At 33.7% G+C, this 16,991-nt stretch overlaps 2 protein-coding genes across 2 annotated transcripts; one reads left to right on the top strand and one right to left on the bottom strand.

The window, feature by feature from the left end:
- Positions 1-310: 310 nt before the first annotated feature.
- LOC106414482 (aconitate hydratase 2, mitochondrial) lies at positions 311-5,990 on the top strand. The gene is made up of 19 exons (XM_013855129.3): positions 311-850; positions 1,368-1,472; positions 1,567-1,727; positions 1,801-1,893; positions 1,977-2,162; positions 2,257-2,418; positions 2,537-2,681; positions 2,761-2,903; positions 2,983-3,039; positions 3,127-3,206; positions 3,305-3,380; positions 3,472-3,725; positions 3,813-3,931; positions 4,021-4,142; positions 4,227-4,325; positions 4,650-5,129; positions 5,202-5,300; positions 5,382-5,624; positions 5,752-5,990. The coding sequence occupies exons 1-19, from the start codon at positions 556-558 to the stop codon at positions 5,818-5,820; spliced, it is 2,988 nt and encodes a 995-aa protein (XP_013710583.2). The 5' UTR covers positions 311-555; the 3' UTR covers positions 5,821-5,990.
- Positions 5,991-6,689: 699 nt separating this feature from the next.
- Positions 6,690-9,709, bottom strand: LOC106414484 (polyadenylate-binding protein RBP45C-like). The gene is made up of 7 exons (XM_013855131.3): positions 9,349-9,709; positions 8,779-9,235; positions 7,760-7,815; positions 7,541-7,671; positions 7,360-7,456; positions 7,102-7,284; positions 6,690-6,980 (listed from the first exon to the last, which is right to left on the bottom strand). Exons 1-7 carry the CDS (start codon positions 9,634-9,636, stop codon positions 6,978-6,980), a joined length of 1,215 nt encoding a protein of 404 aa, XP_013710585.2. The 5' UTR covers positions 9,637-9,709; the 3' UTR covers positions 6,690-6,977.
- Between the last annotated feature and the right edge of the window lie 7,282 nt (positions 9,710-16,991).

Genomic DNA, 16,991 nt, shown 5'->3' with positions numbered 1-16,991 from the left:
ATATAATATATTTAGAGATTTTTGTTACTGTTAACTGCGGGGCGGAGCGGGATGATGGTTGCTATTCGAAGCCGGGAGAAATCTAATTTTACTATTCAGAGGAGAAATCGTAGTTGGTTTCGGCCAGTTTCATACATCAATCATATAACTTTATAAAAAAAAATTCTGGAAAAGGAAAATATTCTTTCAGCTTTGGACGAAAAGCCAATGATTCGAATGTTCTCACGTTGGTCTCTAGCTGTATACTTTTTAAATAATAAATAACTCTTTTCTATAATTTGCAAGAATGAATATTTTATTACATATCTCAAAAACATAACGCAATCGTTGACAAGTACAACTAGCAATCATATCCGTCCTTTCTCCAAGTCTTGTGTCCATCCAACGGTTAAAGGAGAAACCCTTGACGTGGCCTAGGCATTGTATATTTAGCGAGTGTGTCTGAGAGAGGCTCTCTCTCCTTCGTTCCTTCCACGATCTTCTTCTTCTTCCTATAAACGTCCCGTTTTCTAGCTTCTTATCGATCCTTGACGAGTACTGTTTTGATCTTCAGCCATGTATCGACGCGCCACTGCCGGCGTTCGTTCTGCCTCCACTACTCTAACAAGGCTTTCTTCCTCTTCCCTCGCCTCGGCTCCCGCGGCTTCATCTTCGGCTCCATCAGCGTCGGTTATTAACCAGACGAGCGGATCTAGGAGCTTCTCGTCAGCTCTACGCTCGTACCGTGTATGCTCTGCCTCTACGAGGTGGAGCCATGGTGGGAGCTGGAGATCTCCAGCTAGCCTTCGTGCTCAAGCTAGGGTTTCCGCTCCGGTGATGGAGAGGTTGGAGCGTAGATACGCTTCCATGGGTATGTCTTGTTTTCTTTCCTTATTTAATTGGAATGGTTCTCTTAAATAACTTGTGGCACAAGAAACATTAATTACGGCACATCTGCTTGCATCGATCTGATCTTATGTTGAGAGCAGACGCTAAATCAGCTGATCTGTAGATTTCATGGATTATGAATATTTTTAAATATCCTGATGCAAGTGAAATTAGCTAATGAAACATTTGATTTGCTCTTGCATTAACTTTCTTCTTGATCTAGAAAGACCGGTTCTGGAAATAGCCAAATGAAACATTGGTTTAAACCCTATTTTTAAGAGTTAACATTTAAATATACGATCTCTAGATTGTTAAAGAAAAATTGTATTAAATTGTCTATAGTCTACCATAATGTATGCTAGGCTACTAGATTGTTCTTTTGCTTTAAAGGGGATTTATTTAGATCATGTACAAGCAAAGCCATGTTGTGTGACTATATGAGTCATTTGAATTGTGCTTATAAATTTTCTGATAATTTTGATTTGAAAAAAAAAACACAGCTTCTGAGCATACATACCAGGATATCTTGACAAGTCTTCCAAAGCCTGGTGGTGGAGAGTATGGAAAGTACTACTCCTTACCCGCTTTAAACGACCCAAGAATTGGTATGGTTCCTCCGCAACTACTACTATATGTTCTGTTGTAATGAATTTCTGGTGAATGTAATTAACACTTTGTTTTGTGATATATAAACTGTAGATAAGCTGCCATACTCTGTAAGGATATTATTGGAATCAGCAATTCGTAACTGTGACAACTATCAAGTCACGAAGGATGACGTTGAGAAAATCCTTGACTGGGAGAATACATCTACTAAGCAAGTTGAAATCGCTTTCAAGCCAGCCCGTGTTATCTTACAGGTGTGTAATCTACTATGCTAACTTATATGTTCTTGATCGCGTAATTAAATTTCTTTTTGTCTTTCTTGCATAGGACTTCACTGGAGTACCAGCTCTAGTTGATCTTGCTTCTATGAGGGACGCAGTGAAGAATCTTGGTAGTGATCCTAACAAGATTAACCCCTTGGTTAGTGAATTTGTCTTTTTAGTTTTGGGGATTGTAATATGTTTAATCTAGCCCTTTCTCATAATTTTCCTGCTCTTATCTAGGTTCCTGTTGATCTTGTCGTTGATCACTCAGTCCAAGTTGACTTTGCAAGGTCAGAAGATGCTGCACAGAAAAATATGGAGCTTGAGTTCAAAAGAAACAAAGAAAGATTTGCCTTCCTTAAATGGGGTTCAACTGCCTTCCAGAACATGCTGGTTGTTCCTCCTGGTTCTGGGATTGTCCATCAGGTACAATATAATACTTTCATACTAATCTTATGTGGAACATAAGTGTGATTAGAGTATTAGTCTGTTTAATCTGTTTGTCCTTATTTGACATCAGGTCAACTTGGAATACCTTGGACGTGTTGTTTTCAACTCTGGTGGCTTCCTCTACCCTGACAGCGTTGTTGGAACTGATTCCCACACCACCATGATTGATGGATTAGGAGTCGCTGGGTGGGGTGTTGGAGGAATTGAAGCAGAGGCAGCAATGCTTGGTCAGGTGAGCTTATCTCCTCTCTTCACCTCCAATGTTTATTTTCGGTCTATGTTGTCATGTGTACATATATAAATGTTAAAGTTTGCTCTTCCACTGATATGGTATTTTCAAAACTTGTCAGCCAATGAGCATGGTGTTACCTGGCGTAGTTGGATTTAAGTTGGATGGAAAGTTGAAGGAAGGTGTCACAGCTACTGATTTAGTTCTCACTGTGACCCAAATACTAAGGAAGCATGGTGTTGTCGGCAAGTTTGTTGAGTTTTATGGTGAGAACTTTGATTTTTCTTTGTGGACAATTAGTTAGTCAGTATATACTTATTTTATCGTTTTTATTTTGATATGAAGGTGAGGGGATGAGTGAACTATCACTAGCTGATAGAGCCACAATTGCAAACATGTCTCCTGAGTACGGTGCAACAATGGGTTTCTTCCCAGTGGACCATGTTACACTAGAGTACCTGAAGTTGACTGGAAGAAGCGATGAAACTGTGAGTTTTTCTCTCTCTATCTATCATGTTTCCTCTTAGTTTCTGTGATTCACTTGATCAACAATTTGGTTTTGTTTAGGTGTCAATGATAGAATCATACTTGCGCGCAAACAATATGTTTGTTGACTACAACGAGGTAAGGACATCTCTTCTATCAGTTTAGTTTTTGTCTCTTTAGAGAAGTTTGTCAATTCCTAATATATGTGGATAATTAATAATGCAGCCTCAACAAGAAAGAGCATACACATCTTATTTGCAATTGGATTTGGGACATGTTGAACCATGTATCTCTGGTCCTAAAAGGTAAGAGACTTTAATTCACTTCTTGTTAATCATTAGAACGTTCTGGACCCATCTCTCTAACCTTCCTAAGGTTTTTGAACCATCTTTCTTTTTAACAGGCCTCATGACCGAGTGCCTCTGAAAGATATGAAGGCTGACTGGCATGCATGCCTTGACAATCCTGTTGGATTCAAGGTGAGATGCAACTTGAATCATTATACGCACAATGACTTTGGTTACTTTTGTTTTCTCTAATCAGTAAGACTATTGTTTCTTTGTCTTCAAGGGTTTTGCAGTGCCAAAAGAGAAACAAGGAGAAGTTGTGAAGTTCTCATACGATGGACAACCTGCTGAGATCAAGAATGGTAGTGTTGTTATTGCGGCAATCACTAGTTGTACAAACACATCTAACCCTAGTGTCATGATCGGTGCTGCACTTGTTGCAAAGAAAGCCTTTGATCTTGGCCTGAAGGTTAAACCATGGGTTAAGACAAGTCTTGCTCCAGGGTCTAGAGTTGTCGAGAAATATCTGGATAGAAGGTGTGTTGGAGTCAATGATATTTCCATTTAGATTATTATCTTATATGATCATGGAACATCTATACTGATTCTTTACCTTCTCTGCAGTGGGCTCCGAGAGGACTTGAACAAGCAAGGATTCCAAATTGTGGGATACGGTTGCACGACATGCATTGGGAACTCTGGTGATCTTGATAAATCAGTTGCAGCTGCTATAGAAGGAACTGGTAATAAACATCTTCATGTATATATGAACATACTATTATTTACCCAAATATAACATTATGTTTCTATTCTGCTACTTTGTGTGTCACAGATATCATTCCAGCTGCTGTGCTCTCTGGTAACAGAAACTTTGAAGGACGTGTCCATCCACAAACAAGAGCTAACTATCTTGCTTCACCACCATTAGTTGTTGCTTATGCCCTTGCTGGAACGGTTTGTACTTTCTCATCTTTCAGTCATGACCTTTGGGATTTGTAGCTTGAAATGAATGTTTGTGTTTGTCTCCTGTGATTACAGGTTGATATTGATTTTGAGACTGAGCCTTTAGGAACCGGAAAAGATGGCAAAAATGTGTTCCTGAGGGACATATGGCCAAGCAATGAGGAAGTTGCTAAGGTATACATTAGTCACATATTAGCAATCAGGGCCGGATCTGAAAATTTAGAAACCATAAATATTTCTTTGAAACTTTTTTTTTCTCATCTGAAATTTTCATTCATCATAAAGATTAACATTATTTTTCTTTGAAACTTTTACAATTAAAAAAGTACTTATATTAAAAAACCTACATGTCCTATTTTATTCCGCTTAAAAAACCTACATGTCCTACTTTTACAACTTTTGGGGCCAAGATCCTATTTTATTCCGCTTGGTCCAAATCCGGCCCTGCTCGCAATGTCCTCTTCACATCTTCTCCTTGCTAACTTTTGTGGTACTCAGGTTGTTCAATATAGCGTGCTACCAAGCATGTTCAAGAGCTCATACGAGACAATAACCGAAGGAAACCCCTTGTGGAATGAACTCTCTGCACCTGGTTCAACGTTATATTCATGGGATTCAAACTCCACCTACATTCACGAACCTCCTTATTTCAAGAACATGACAGCAAATCCACCTGGTCCTCGTGAAGTGAAGGATGCCTACTGCTTACTCAACTTTGGAGACAGTGTGACAACGGATCACATCTCTCCAGCAGGGAACATTCAGAAGACTAGTCCAGCTGCAAAGTTTTTAATGGACCGTGGTGTGAGTCAAACTGACTTCAACTCGTACGGAAGTCGTAGGGGAAACGATGAAGTGATGGCTCGTGGTACCTTTGCCAACATTCGTCTTGTTAACAAGCTCTTGAAAGGAGAAGTTGGTCCCAAGACTGTTCATGTTCCCACTGGTGAAAAACTCAGCGTTTTTGATGCAGCAAGTGTAAGTACAAGTACAAGTAGAATGTTCACAGTTGCATAATCACTGTTGACTCAAATTACATTTTCTTTTCAGAGATACATGAACGCTGGACAGGACACGGTCATCTTGGCTGGTGCTGAGTATGGAAGTGGTAGCTCTAGGGATTGGGCTGCAAAGGGTCCTTTGCTTTTGGTAAGTACTTCACATTTAACTTTAGTTTATATTATGTGAAAGCATGTATGGTAACTGAGAGGTAAACCAAAAAAAAATTAGGGAGTGAAAGCTGTAATTGCAAAGAGCTTTGAGAGAATCCACCGCAGCAACTTGGCTGGTATGGGAATCATTCCTCTGTGTTTCAAGGCTGGGGAGGACGCAGACACCCTTGGACTTACTGGCCATGAACGCTACACGGTTCACCTTCCTACCAAAGTCAGTGACATTAAGCCTGGTCAAGATGTTACTGTAACCACTGACACTGGCAAATCCTTTGTTTGCACTTTGCGGTTTGATACAGAGGTAAATTATATAGCAAACTTTTTACAAAAAAAAAAAAACTATATAGCAAACAAGTTTAGAAATCTATTTCTCTAGAATCAAAACTTCAAGTCTTATGAGAGTTTTGTGTTTGTTGTAACGTGCACAGGTGGAACTGGCGTACTATGACCATGGTGGTATTCTTCCCTACGTTATCCGGAGCTTGAGCGCCAAGTGATCAAAGTTTTTCTCGTTTTTGTCTTCTTCATTCTCTAAGAAAAGAGTTTCATTAGTTCCAAATAAAGCAAATTTTGTGAGCAACTTTTATTCGGTTACACTGAACTGTTTTCAGACAAGAGTTGTTTACAGAAACACTTCATTACATATCATTGGTTTTGTTACCTTCCAGTTCCATCTCAAAAGCAACTTTTGTTCTTTCAGGTTTACACTGAACCGTTTTCAGACAAGAGTTGTTCACAGACACACTTCATTCCATTATAACATTATTTATTTCTGCTAAAATATTATTTATTACCAAAAATGGTTTTCATACATAGCGTTTTCTCACCAAAAATGGATTTACTCACTTTAATAGTTGATTGATATTCATATGAATCAACTATGGGCGACAGCTTAATCATCCATCTTCGGAAAGTGTTTTATTCAAAAGAGAAAGTGTTTTGTTCAAAAGAAAAGAGAAATGAGAAAGTGTATCGCATCATTAACATTTAGGTTCTAACTGGTAACCACAAAACGAATAAAAGAAACAAAAAAAATGAATGAAAATAGAATAAAATAAAATAAAAAGAAAATCTATTTTTCTCCTAATTTGTCAAGGAATAATTGTAGTCTTTTATTCTTTAAATTTTAAGGAATGTTAAGAAATTATAGATAACAAATATTCTTTATAAATTATGCAAATTGGAAGAAATGCTAAAGAATTAACTATTCTCACTAATTCTTTTGATCACCATTTGGAAAATGTAATCTTAAAAGTTTTGTAAAAAGTGTGAACAGTAGATTCCTAAATGTTTAACTATTACATTTGCGTTCTTAAAGGATTATTTATCAGGACTAAAATGTTAGATTTCGTGACCATAGGTGATATTGTGGCCTTTTAGAATCTGTTGAATTAAGGATGCAAAAGAAAAGTACTGAAACAACAAAGAGAAATGTAAAAGTCAAATGACAAACAAAAAGCATTTCAGTTAAAGCCTCTTTTGTATACGACTTCAAGGAGGGCACTCAACAATTGTCACGCGAGAGAAAACAAAGGAAAATAAAAGGAGAGTTGTAGAGAGAATAATAGCTAATGCACGTCGACTTCAATCATTCATTCACCATCACAGACAGCTTTCTAGTACTTCAGCTCGACAACGACATAAACATCATGCTTCACTGCAATAGGGAAGAACAAACGCAAGACCAATCAGTAAAATCACGCTATAGGAGTATTAAAGCATTATGGATATACTTTTTTCAATTTGCTTAAAACCTAGAGATCTTCAGGCAAAAGTACCTGCTGTTGCTGCTGGTAGCCACCACCAGGCTGCTGGTAGTTTCCATAGCCGGCACCAGGGTAGCCACCATAGTAGGCGTTAGGGTCCTGAGGAGGAGGTGCATATCCGTAACCTTCGTATCCCTGAGGAGGATACCCATAGTATCCACCACCACCACCGTACTGTGCTTGATCAGGCTGAGTCTGTGAACATGGTGAAGTCATCAGATAACAGACTACAGAACAGTAAACTTGTTGCATTGTGTAACGGAGACAAACCTGCTTGTTGGAAGTAGTGCGACCCCATGAAAGACGAATGCTCTGTCCGCCAAGTTGTGTTCCATTCAAGGCGTTGAGTCCTTGCTCTGCACATGCCCTGAAGCACACACATAGATAGAAAAGAAATGTGAACACACATTCTCAAAAATAAAGAGGAAGTTCATCTTCACGGTTACACTACCTATTAGCATACTGAACAAATCCGCAACGTTTTCCAGCTGGTATTTTAACATGAACAAGTTCACCAAACTGACCAAAAACTGACTTCAAAACATCTTCTGTCACACTTTCATCCAACGCTCCAACAAAAATCTGGTAAAGGGAAAATGACGCTTAAATTCACACAATACACCCTACATAGAACAGTCTTGACGAAACCAAAACAAAACAAAGTACTCACTGTTGTGTTAGTTAAATCACTTTCTCCGGCATTTCCTTGAGGGTTCTGATATCCACCTGCAAATAACAGACAAGAGAGCTTAGGGGAGAACACTCAAAACTTCGATATTCCAAAGCAAACATACACAAACGAAAACAGTTCCAACATTTATCCAAATCAAGATCCAAAAAAAATCAGCAGATAAAAGACAGTGGCATAAATGATACAACGTGAAGATTTTAGGTAAAGAGATTCTGAAGTTAGTAGATAACTAATAGACAAAGCATTAAGGGGGTTCCAGGCAAAAGTTGGATTCAACATTGAGAAATTAGAGAATGGCACCAAAATTCTCCAGGATATCACAAGTAACCTAAATGGTCTGACAACCTTTACCATGGTAACCAACTTGCCAAACAAAGAAAAGTAACAAATAACAAAGAGTTGATAGCATAAATTAAGAGGAGAAAGGTTAACTGACAGAAGGAAAAAAAAAATTGCAACACTAACAACTGAAGGTGGACTAAGACTCTGACTACAAAAACTCTTTACAGATTCCAAACTAGAGAGTAAGTTAAATGTAATGAACTGTATAATATGAAAAGCGAACGCAAAAGGTAGGGCTTAAAAGTAAAAGAAAAGACTTATGCTTGATAAGTAAGGAACTGGAAAGCTAAATAAAAAGCTGCTGGTAATTTAACTTTCTTCTGAAAACAAAACCAACTGACCTAAATGAGGCCAGCCAATAAGGTGGTATCATTTTCAGCTGAAGTCAGTTCCAGGCCCCTTGTTCTCTCCTGCTTAAAGACAACATGAGTTTTTTTCTTATAAGCTTTATGATGCTTTTTTGTGGCATTTAAATGTGCGGAAAGGTAACAAGCGGAAGGAAAAGAGTTCTTCAAAACTTATAGGCGTTAACCAATAGAATAATACACTCCACAGAAGAGAGACAATCAACTAACATAGACAGTTAAAGACAACGCAAGTCCACTCAACATATTTTTCACAAGTATCAGAAAAAACACGGTTAACAAAAAACATACCAGGTTGCTGCATTGTAAGAGGCTTCTTGTTAGCAGCCGGACCAGTACGCATAGGCCTAGACGAGCAATACTGACCATTCATCTCAGTCATAGCCCTTATCTGCTCACTCTCATCCCCGAACCTAACAAACCCGTACCCCTTGGACCGTCCCGTAGTCCTATCAACCACAACCTTAGCTCCCTTGACAGATGAATACACATTCTTAAACGTCTCGGTAAGCATGTAGTCAGTAACATCAGGCGCCAAGTCTCCAACGAAAACGGTGTGCTCAGGCCCTTCGGACTGGCGCCTCTCACCAGCCCAGTTCAGCTTGAAGGTCTGCTCACTGCTGGGCATTAGAGCACCGTTGTAAGTCTGGAGAATCCTCTCGGCTGCAGCGTGGCTCACAAACTCAATAAAGCCGTAGCCTTCGGAGTATCCACTCTGCTTGTTGCGGATGACTTTAGCTTGTTGAACCTAAAGACAAAGTTATCGACATAAAGTTTAAAACTTTCTTCAAAGGGTTTCATGTAAAATGAATAAAGGTTGAAACTTTCTTCAAAGGGTTTATATATAAGCTTTCGTGTTACCTCTCCGGTGATGGAGAAGCTGTTGACGAGGTAGCTCTCGTCCATCCATGGCTGCAAGTCTCCGATCCACAAGGAGCGGATCTCGTCACCTGATCCTGGAGTTTGAGATCCACCGCTGTATTGTTGTGGTTGACCTAGAGACGGCGCTGATTGGGGATTCCATCCTGCTGCTGGCTGAGCTTGGTGGGGCTGCATCATCCAGGATTGCTGGTGGTGGTGGTAAGCTTGCTGATCTCCTGGCCCTGCGGCGGCGGCACCGTTGGCGGCTGGAGGTGGCTGCTGCATCATGACGCGAAGAGACGAGGCAAGCGGAGGGAGGAGGAGATGGAGTTTGTGAGGGTTATCTTTCGGACAAGGTCAAAAGCTGTCTCGGTTACGTTTTTATAGAATCAAAAGAAAAGCAAAATATCTTGTTATTTGGGCCTCACATGGCCTAAATGGTGTCACTCCGTTTAGATATTTTTGGTTTTCTGTTGGGCCGGTTTTGTGGAAACTAGGCTCATTATATTAACTATCTTATACAGTTATACTCTTTCTATTCAAAATAAATTTCATTTTTACTTTTTTTTTTTTCAAAAAAATATCACTTTACAATTTCAATGCAAATATATTTACTTTCAACTAAAAATTAATTGAAAATTACATTGATTTTATAAAGAATTTTATTTATTTAAAATATTATTGGTCAGAGAAGTATAATTAATAACAACTAACATATATATCGGCCATTTACTTAATCTGTGTGGAAAATGTCAAGTGACAGTTATTTAGAAATGGAAGGAGTATGATTATTTTGTGTTTTAGCTAGGTCCAGGGACGGATCGAATAATAATATATTTTCCAGTATTTTTGATTTGCTTCGTACTTCAAGGATATCTAATATAGATATTTGCGAATATTCACAGATATTTACAAATATTTCATCCACTTTGTTCAATATATATAAATATTGAAAATATAATACGAATTTATTTTTTTCAAAAATATCTTTTACATAATATAAAATAGAAAGTAAAGATTAATGAAACTATATATTTTATAAATTGTTAAAATTAATAATTTTTTTAAAAAATAAATGTTTTTAGAAAAATTATAGTTTTGTATAAAGATTTTTACTTTCTTTTCTTAATTTAATATTTCATAAGTAATAAATAAAATTAATAAAATTATATGTTAAATAATAATTATATAAGATTATACATTTAAAACTCTATATTTAATTACATATATACATCTATCTGTATAAAAGACGAAGCATATATCTCTCTTTAACTTTTTTAATATTTGTGATTTGCTTCGTTTTTAACGGATATTAATTTTTAGTATTTGCTTTGATTCGAAAATTTACGAATATTCAAATTTTAAAAAAACAAATAACGAATTAAATCAAATTTAAGAGATAAAATGATGCAGTTTAGTTTTACCATGCACGAGAGAGGACATGGAAAGAGTCAGATTTATGTTGTTTCAATGTCTCGAAAACATCTTGGTACGATTCCTTCTTTTTTTTTTTTTTATGTTAGCAAAAGAAAAACGATTCCTTCTTTTTCTATATATTTAATTAGTTAGGGATATCTCGACCTTATATAACACCATCAACTCTCACCGGAATTGGTACATGTCACGTGTTCGGTTACTAACACCATCAACTCTCACTGTAACCGTTAGAACCTTGTGGTTGTGAATCTTCTGTTCAACGATCCAGCTCTGCAACCAACATGGTATGCACCCACCGCTTATGGGTTGCAGCGGGCTGTACTGCCATGTTTGCCTCCTTATCTATCGTTAGAGGGTCAAAATCTCGTATCTCTGGCTCGAACCAGCTATAGCCAGTTATTGTTGGGGGTGGATTTACATCTTATCTCAAGGCTCATTAGATAATAAACTAGACCCATTTTTACTATGAAATCCTAGCTTTTTCTTTGTATAAATAGAGATACAACTCTCTTTATCAAAGACTCTTCTTCTCTCCATTTTACACTATAAACACATCTTGTAAAGAGTTTATGGATTATTAGATTTACTTTACACTAGTAATCATACTTGTAATACAATCTTTGATCAATAAACTCTTTTTATGTTCATTTTCCATTTGATTTTATCTAAAGATTTCTCCTAAGCCTCAAGAATCTAATTTTCATTATTATATTTTTTTTATTGTATTGATTCAACTAAAAACACCAGCATAAAGACCATTTTTGGATCAAACAGACGGGTGCGTGGGTACGTATTAGAAGATCTAGGCGCTGAGGTGTATCGCCAGACAGCAGTTTCCCAACAAGCTACACGCAGCTGGCCAAAATTACGTTGTTACACAAGTGAATTTTTTGTATTTAAGTTAATTTTTTTTGTTCATTCATAATTTTTCTGAAAGAAAAAAAAATAGAAATGGATTAAAGATAAATTTGGGTTTCGTATAACTTTTTAACTTTTTTGGGGTTTAAGTCAATAACTCTAAACTAAGAGCATCATCAGTACCCATTTAAAGTATCTAGTGTTTATAATACGTACTACTCCATGTTTCTTAATAACTGTCACTTTGACATTTTCACAAAAATTAATAAAGTAATTAAAATTTATTTAAATTATTATTAATTACATTTTTTTGACTAATAGTATTTTAGATAAATTAAATTATTTATAAAATCAATGCAGTCTGCAATTAATTTTCAGCTGAAATTAAGTATAATTTGTATTGAAATTCTAAAGTAACATTTTTTTGTGTAACAAGAAAAAAATGTTAGAATGACACTTATTATGAAACAAAAAGAGTAATAATTTAATTTCATTTAATAAAATAGTAAGTTTTAAATTAAAAGAAAGTTAAACCAATTATAAAGTAACAAGATGATAGTCTCATAGATTTCTAAAGAGTAGTGTTTCTATCAAGAACTGTTTTCATCTCTCTCTTCATTTCTTGTTTTCCAATAAATTAGTGCTGAGATATTTATTAGGAACATCTTATTGTTGATGCCCAGCTACAAATTCTAGTGAAAATTGAATTATCAAAAGTAGAAAGTGTTGGAACATATATACATGTAAAAAAAAGTGTTGGAAAACGTATCTAAAATTTAAATAAAAATAAAGAAAGGGAAGAATGGACAGGTTCGCATTTGTATCTCCATAGCAGGGACATGGTCATCACCACCATCATCGATTCCACAAGAGAGGAAAGAAGAGAACGGGGGAGGCGGTGTGGTTTACTACGGCCCAATCTCATCAACATTGGGGGAATCAGCTTTGAGTGGTTGCAGTTTATTCTCCAGAAATGCATCTATTGATGTTATTAGTTTCTCAGGGGTCTTGCTTTGAACCGGAGTTGAGATGTGAGAAAGAACCTTATCTCTAATCATTGAGATTAGTTCAAGATATGGATTTGTTGACAGCACTGGAGTTTGACTCTTAGGAAAGCTCGTGCTCATGGTGGTGTTGTTCGACATGTCACCGGGTCGCTGATCAGAGGGGAAGGGCTTCGACATGTACTATGATTTATTGGAATACATGTTTTGCATTCTGTTTGAGTTCAAGGTGGTGATGAATATAGTTTTTCTTTTGTAAATATTCAGATAGTATCATTCATGGCATCATGCACTATTGAGGAGGTTGCTTCCAGTTGTAACGCTGTTCGGTTTGTTCAAATATATGTAAGTACACAATCTGGATACTTAGCTGCTTCTTTGGTGTAGGTTCTTAGTTGGCTCTGATATCTTTTTTGTAGGTGTACAAGCAACGCCAAGTAACAGCTCAGATGGTGAAAAGAGCTGAGAAAGCTGGATTCAAGGACATAGTTTTGACTGTTGATGTTCCTAAACTTGGTAAAAGAGAAGCAGATATAAAGAGCAAGTAAACAACACTTTACACTTTTCTTAAGATTTTTGGGGAGCAATGCTTGTTGTTAAATGATTTTCCACTTTTCATGTTTTTGTAGATTGATATCTCCAAAGATGAAGAACTTTGAAGGTTTATTTTCAACTGAACTCCAACCTGTGAGTAGAGCTTCCAATAAAGGCTCATGTAGAACATAACCTTTACCTGTGGTTGACACGATAACTTTTTTTTTTCTCCTCAGAGCGAAGGTTCAGGGATTGAAGCTGTGGCCTCTCGTGCACTTGATGCTTCCTTTAGTTGGAAGGGAGTGAAGGTTCAGTGTTGATGTCATCATCTCTTGCATTAACTTTGCAGTAGCAGTAGCGCTTAAAATTCTCTAGAAGAGTATGATGGCAGTGTGTCTGCATTGCTTATCTTTTTAATGTCTAGAGTTTTGTTGGTGTTTACAGTGTTTATAAAAGCCCCAAAAATAAGAGACTTGCATTGGAGGTGATAATTGTAGAGGTCTCTTAGTTATGTCTCTTAATCTCACTTTAACTACTTAAAAATATTTAAAAAAATTAAGAGACCCAAAAAGGGGCTTTAGGATAATCATGTTCTAAGAGACGTCTTTTAACTTTTTTTAGTTAAAAACTAAAAAAATTATTTTATATTATGCTAAGAGACCCAATCTAAGAGAGTTGCAATAAGCATGCTCTTAGATCTCCCCCCATATGTCCATTTAGAGTAAGATCATTTACTTACTTTGTTTTTGAAAATTGCTCTAAGGATATCTATATTATTTTATTAGATACAAGATATGAGCCCGTTGCGTTGCAACGAACTTTGTTTGATGTTTTAATTTAATAAAAACCATAAAATATTAAATCATTTTATTATAGTTTTATGATTGTTTTTATATATGTTGTTTGAGATTTATTTTATAATAAAAACCGTTTTCACACATAAGTTCAAGTTAATATTTGTATTTTATAATCATTTTGGGTAGATTAATTGTTGTAAACTTTGTATTTAGGATTAGAGAAAATACTATATCTAAACGTTTAAACTGAACACAACCCGAAATAAGAAATTGAATGAAAAATAAAAAAATATATGAAAGTCAAATACACCAATCGAGTAAATGACAACATTATACATGTTCTTATATACTAAAATTTAATATTTTATTAAATAAGTCTTTCAAATTTTATTTTGTTAGGATTTTTTTTAAAAAAGGAAAACATTATATCTTATAAATCTCCTTTTTATTTAAAATTAAAAAATAAAAAAATAATATTAAATACTCTTTTACAATTTTGTTTAAGATTTTGGAAAAGAAAAATTACTGTCATATAACATATTACAATTATCTTCTCTTTATAATTTTAGAAAAAAATAAATTTCTATGAAATAGTTATTTTACTTATTGATAATAATTTTAAAATTTATTATTCGTATCAATACTAATTTTACACTTCTTTTGTATAATTACTAATTTTTTAGTATCATGTTCATCACCAAATATTCTCTTAAAAATATTATCAAATAAATGTTTACAATTCTCTTTTGGTTAAGACTTAAAAATATGATACAAATTTCTTTTGTTTAAGATTTTTTTTATAAAAAAGGAAAACAACTATCAAAAATTATTTTCCAGTTTTTAAGGATTTTAAAAAAGGAAGTTATATTACATAATCTTTTACAATTATATTTTGTCTAGGATTTAGAAAAATAAAATTTTTATCAAATAATTATTTCCAGTTAATATTAACTATTTTAAAAAGTTGCATTTTCAAAATTCATTGTTTTCAATATCATTAATATTTTTACAATTTTTCTTGTTAATTAAATAATTGTTACTATCATGTTTATCATTAATGTTTTAAATTAAAAATACTATAAATAAAAATTTACATTCTCTCTCGTCAGGATTTTTTTAAAGGAAAAAAAATCTTAATTGGTTAAGATTAGAACAGAAATTTGTTTTTAAAAATCTCTTTTTTGTAGAATTTTAGGAAAAGACGAAGTTTTTTATACACATTCACAATCTAATTTTTTAATTGACACATGTCACAATTATATCAGGTGAAATATTTGAAGTTAATTTTGGTTTTTATTTTTTTAATACAAAATTATTGAAAGTAAAATTATTTTTCTATTTTTATTTTATTAATACTTTTAAAAAGAAATTAATTATTTTCTAATTAGTTTTTCTTTTAGATTTTTATAAAACTATTTTAATTTTAATATAAAAAATATGTGTAATTATTTATTTATTTTGTCTTATACATACAAACACATATCCATCATATTCACACATAATCATGTACGACAACAACATCAAAATTAAAAAATTATGTTGCATCCAGAAATTAGAAGAAAATCTCAAGTAATATTTTTCATGTAAATACTATTGTGTCTTGTAGAAATTATATGTGGAAGCTTAAACCTAAATATATATATGTGAAATATAAATGTAGTTTTTTCAAAATTCGTTTTTATTATCTTATTATGTATATTTTTAATTATTATATATTTAAATATATATCACAATATTAGAAAGAAAATTGTTATCAAATAATCTTTTGCAATTATCTTTTGATTAGGATTTAAAAAAAGGAAAATTACTATTAAATAATATTTATAATTACTTTTTAATAGAATTTGTTTTTGTTAATATCTTATTATACATATTTTTAATTATGAGGTAAATTAACACATGTCACAATCCGAAATATATAATTGACATGTGTCGCGATCATGTTAATTAGCAACTTTGAAAAACCAAGCTTTATATAATAAGACTAGGATCGGTCCGCGCTACGCGCGGGATGTGATGTATTATTTTATCCAAGATTAAAAATTTGTGTAAGTTTTTCTTCTGTATTCATTTAGTTGTGAGTGTGATTATGTTAATCGATTAGTGTTGCCTACATAAAATTTTAATTATATAACTAAAACTGACATGTGATCATACTGAGTATCATCACTGATTTAGTTTAGAGTTGCAAGATTTTATAGTGATGTAAGACTCATAAAACTTCTCCAAATTTGAGCATTTTGCGTTAAATCAAACGAAATCGATCAAAATATAAAATCATAGGAAAACCTTATTAAACCATGGATCGTAAAGGATATCTCTAGATCTTAAAGAGCACAAAATATAGTTTTAATCTCTTTTTCTACAACTAAAGAAGAGCACATACTTTTTTATATTCTATTTTTTTGATGAGGGAGTTTCTCTACTGTTTGTTTAACAATTAGAAATAAGAGCATAAAAAGCAAATGATCATGGATAAAAAGAAATATCATGGGTAATGTGTTTATTTTGTAAATACTTATTATAGCATAACATATATAAAGTAATACTCGATAAATTAATTATATCTATAAATTACTAAATTTTACCGGTCTCAACTTGGGCTGGTTTAAAATTTGACACAAATCGATAAAATAATAATGTAATAATTTATTAGAAAATTCTATGTAAATATATTATCCCATTAAAATTATAAATTAATAATTTATATGTATACATATTTTATATATGTAAGAACTTACTGTTATATTGTTTGTTTTATATTCACAATTGAATTATCTTTAAATTTTCTTAACATTTAATATATTTTTATTGAGATTTAGTAATATTATATCTAAGACCACATTTAAGTTCTATGCAATATATATATATTATATACACCAAATAATATAATAATATTAATACGAATTTTAAATTTCAAAAAAATAACAATTCATGTCTATACATTAAAATCAAATATGTTTCTTATCTTAAAATAAATTTATCTTAAAATAAGAAATCCAAATAAAGAAAC

The sequence above is a fragment of the Brassica napus genome, chromosome A8, assembly GCF_020379485.1.
Source record: "Brassica napus cultivar Da-Ae chromosome A8, Da-Ae, whole genome shotgun sequence".
Taxonomy (NCBI): domain Eukaryota; kingdom Viridiplantae; phylum Streptophyta; class Magnoliopsida; order Brassicales; family Brassicaceae; genus Brassica; species Brassica napus.
The sequence above is the reverse complement of the archived record's forward strand: the minus strand, read 5'-3'. Positions and strand labels throughout refer to the sequence as shown.